This window comes from Clavelina lepadiformis, chromosome 9, assembly GCF_947623445.1.
Source record: "Clavelina lepadiformis chromosome 9, kaClaLepa1.1, whole genome shotgun sequence".
Taxonomy (NCBI): domain Eukaryota; kingdom Metazoa; phylum Chordata; class Ascidiacea; order Aplousobranchia; family Clavelinidae; genus Clavelina; species Clavelina lepadiformis.
Genome location: NC_135248.1, coordinates 10,655,624 through 10,659,834, shown reverse-complemented (window position 1 = coordinate 10,659,834; position 4,211 = coordinate 10,655,624). Strand labels below are relative to the sequence as shown.

Here is a 4,211-nt window from a genome sequence, read left to right as displayed (position 1 = left end):
TAGAATAGAATGAGTATATGGGCAGGTTAAGTTTATCTCTTTTATACTGATCGTGGCCTGGCAGCTAGTTTTAGTGTATGTTTGAATGAGCTTATGTTACAGTGAGTGTCCACTTCATTTGCATGCTAGTCTAATTGTAAGTTTGTAAATCTAAAATCCGCTAGATTTTTTGCCAAAGAAACCGGGCGCAAAGTTTGGGTGAGTGCTATTCAATGTTCTTCTTTAATCATAGGTAGCTATCTACTATCCAATCAAGTGTCTATCTAGTATGTACCCTATTAGTTCAACGTGTGATGTGTACTGTGTTGTGTCCTCTGTAGCCAGCTAATTCTACATCTTTATTTCGTTAGACGTTAGAGACTTTTTATCTTTCGTTACCGGTATTTTGATAACCACGACCGGACGCAATGTGACGCTATGCAAGCATGGTGTTGTAACCAACGTGATAGGATAAGTATGGGATTTTTTAATCATAATAAATTCTACAGAGCCAGCCATCAATCTAATGTAGGGGCAAAGTAATACAATTATTTTTATTATAGTCTAGTTCATAAGTATGCAAGTTTTAAATGCGCTCTAAACATTTTGTAATTGATAACCTGGAATGCAAGACTTAGAGCCCTGGAAAGAAATATTGAGCCATGGCTCTCTTACCGGTATGTAGTTTCTTAATTATTCTGTGGTTTCTTAAAGTTTATAAGCGTATTGTGCTTAAACTATATCGTATTAATTGACGATAGCTATTTTTACAGCTTCGTGTTAACCTAGGTTAACTATTATAACATAATAACCTAAACCCAACCCAAATCTAGCTTCTAATTTAAATCTAACTCCAATAAAACCTTAAATAGCTAAAATCAACCTTTTGCATACGCATTCTACTAACCTAACCTGACCACCTATCTTTAACAACAGGTTGCGTGACATACGTACAGTGAAATAGTCGTTTTTTTAAATGCTGGTCACCAGGTTATACTGAGCGAGTTGAATTTTGAGATAGCACCTTTTTTATAATTTTTTATTACTTAGACTGGGAACTAGAAAAGTATCGTATAGAAATATGGATGTCCTCGCTATATCAGACATGGGAGATTCCTATAATCTGCAGTGTTGCTTACTTGGTTGTAATATTTGGTGGACAAAAGTACATGAAGAACAGACCAAGGTAGATTAAGTATTCAGTTGTATTCATCTCAAATGAGGTCATTACACAATAATTTGTTATTTCTTTGAAGTTTCAGTCTACGTAAGCCTATGATGATATGGTCGTCGTTGCTGGCCGTTTTCAGCATACTAGGAGCTGTTCGTACGTCAGCAGTCATGGCAATTGCTTTTCAAACTGGAGGCCTGACAACGGTCGTCTGCGATCCCATTGTTTATAATGGACCCATAACTCATTTTTGGGCAGCGCTTTTTCCATTTAGCAAGTTTATAGAATACAGTGAGCAATTCTCTTTAATGATATCTTTGCTATTGTTAACGTTTGCTTTATAGAATACTGTATAGTAAACAACGTTTCGTAATGACCAGATATGGTTGTGTGAGGTGCACTTACCTACGAATAAGCTGCTGGTTTGAACGCAGAAAAAGGAATAATTCGACGTAATTAAATAACTTTCAGTATGATATTTTTAAGTAAATTGCAGATGTTTTCTTCTTGCAGTTGACACAGTCTTTATCGTATTACGAAAGCAAAATCTCATATTTCTTCACTGGTATCATCATCTGACAGTTGCTCTAGTTGCTGGGCTCACGTATGGTGGAAAATATGGCGGTATGAAGTGACAGATGCTATCAAAGACTGTATTTATACCCAACCAATTACAAAACACAATCCAGTTACAAAAGATTAGCTTAACCTATACTGGCGGCTATTACAGAAGGAATACGCGAAAGTTGGCCCAGCTTATAAAAATAAACATCAAACCGTCATAAAATAATTTAAGTTCAGATCCCCAAGGTTTTCGAGTTTAGCCAAACTTGCGTTCTATATGTGAACAGCAAGGAGCATTGCTACAAATGTTTCAGCAATCTCTTCAGTAGTGATTGATTGTCGCCTCACGCGCTGGACTTGTACAATGTTGTAGCCCGTTTTCGATAACTATGCAGTGGCGTTACCGTCGTAATAACCTTTGAGCAAGGCATTAACGACGCTTGCTCTTGTGTAGTGGTCCTGATGAACAGTTTCAAATTCGGGCAAAACTAATTAAAAACTCAATAACAAACGCTGCATCAATCGGAACTTGCAAACGGCTAGCTCAGTGACCGGGGCTCGAGCAATTAGGAACCATCGCTGGGTTTAAGTCATGCAAAGACTTTTCTCAATCCGAGGATAAGGATTATGATAACATACCATATATACTTACAGTACATGCAGTGGTTGTCTTGGTGGTGTTGGATCAGTATTGTGTATATGACGTTTTGAAGCCAGTGCAATTAAATATATGGCCCTAACAGCTGTTCAGTGATCACAGGACCAAATTTTGTAAGACCCCGTAAATATTGTAAAATCGCAACAGAATAAGCTTTATTGCTTTCATTTGAAATTAAGTTGAGACAAGCTCGGTAATGGGATCTCGTGCGTCGAAGTTGAGTCTTTGATAAAACATACCACGTTACATTGAATCTTCCTAACCTTTTGCTGGCTATAAATATTCTTAAGCTAAGATGAACATATTTCATGTCTTGATTAGAGATGCTCATAGATTGTTGTAGACATAGACACTCGGATTGGTCGTGTGTGTGATTACTTGGTGTGTAACTACGTTAACTCCTATATACAGGTGGTTGGGTATTTATGACAGCCAACTACGCCATACATTCGTTGATGTACAGCTACTATGCTTTTCGAGCGGCAGGCATAAAACTTCCACGTGTCCTGGCTGTCGTCATTACTGGATGTCAGGTAAAGAAATGATTTATCAAAAGTAGAGTTGCTTGTATTAAACATATCTTGTTGATTTTATCGGAAAAATCCTGTTATTTTTACATGTTTTTGTTGGTAAACGAGGTATTTTGACAAGGTTAATGTTGTTTTCATTTATAGATTGCCCAAATGATAATAGGTTGCGCTGTCATGTACGGAATTGTGGTTTGGGGCGATGAGTACGGTTGTCCATCATCGCCCGTCCATAAAATATCGGGAAGTGTCATGTACGCTTCCTATCTTGCACTTTTCGCCAATTTCTTCTACAAAACTTATGTTGTTGGAAAGAAAGCGAAACAGTGCTAACAGATTTTTCAGGAGGTAGACATGATTTGATATTTTAAGTGTTGATTACTGTGCTGATACTTTCCGTTTGATATCCGTATATGTTAGTCAAATTGCTTAACTTATATATCAAGCAGGGTTCAAGTAATTGAGCACTTCCAAATAATTCCTATTAATGGAAAAATTTAAATCGACACTGAAATCAAAATATGTCCGCCAATGACGACAATGGAGATAGTTATATTTTAGCATGAATTTGCTTATGCATTATTTATACAGTTTAACATTAGAATGTCTTTTTCTCGGCTTGGCTTACTATTTTTACCCATTATCTGTAATGAGAATATAGGCTCAGCTGTGATTTTGTGAATGTTCATGTTGGTTATTGTGTCCCTTTCCGCTGGCATTAAGAGACATATTTGCACAACTCTGGTGTACATTTTCGGCACAATATGTATAGTAACTTAGTGCAGTGTTTCCCAACCTTTATTGAGCCACGGCACATATTTTACACTAGAAAAATCACACGGCACACCAGGAACATGGAACATGTCACAAAAAAGTATAAATGGTGGAAATAAAATAAAAATGTCTCAATTTACTGACTCATTGCAGCGATCTTTGTGCAATTTCTTTGTTGCATTCTGGCAGTCATTCCTTTGTTATCCAGGTGCAAGTCTGTCACTAAACATGCCACAGGTATTTATAAGTAACTTAGAAAAGCTGGTTAGAGCGTACACAGTGCCAACAGCAATATACTTCCAATTAGTTTAGGAAACAGTACCACAATAATTTCGAGGTTTTCTTAATGTGAAATAACTGAAAAGTAACCGATTTATTTGCGTTTAACAGAAATTGACATCACTTATTATAACAAACTGTATAAACTTGCGGTCACCACACAAGCAGTGCTTAAATCTTTCCAGCAACCGCAGTAGAAGTAAACAATGTGGTGCTGTGTCAGTTTTATAGGTGCCGTAGCTCTGTATATAACAAAAGC

At 36.9% G+C, this 4,211-nt stretch overlaps 1 protein-coding gene across 1 annotated transcript; it reads left to right on the top strand.

Moving 5' to 3' along the window:
- Nucleotides 1-3,638, top strand: LOC143470889 (very long chain fatty acid elongase 6-like). Its single transcript, XM_076969174.1, has 6 exons — nucleotides 1-656; nucleotides 1,030-1,165; nucleotides 1,236-1,441; nucleotides 1,664-1,774; nucleotides 2,784-2,905; nucleotides 3,047-3,638. Exons 1-6 carry the CDS (start codon nucleotides 605-607, stop codon nucleotides 3,230-3,232), a joined length of 813 nt encoding a protein of 270 aa, XP_076825289.1. The 5' UTR covers nucleotides 1-604; the 3' UTR covers nucleotides 3,233-3,638.
- Nucleotides 3,639-4,211: the final 573 nt, after the last annotated feature.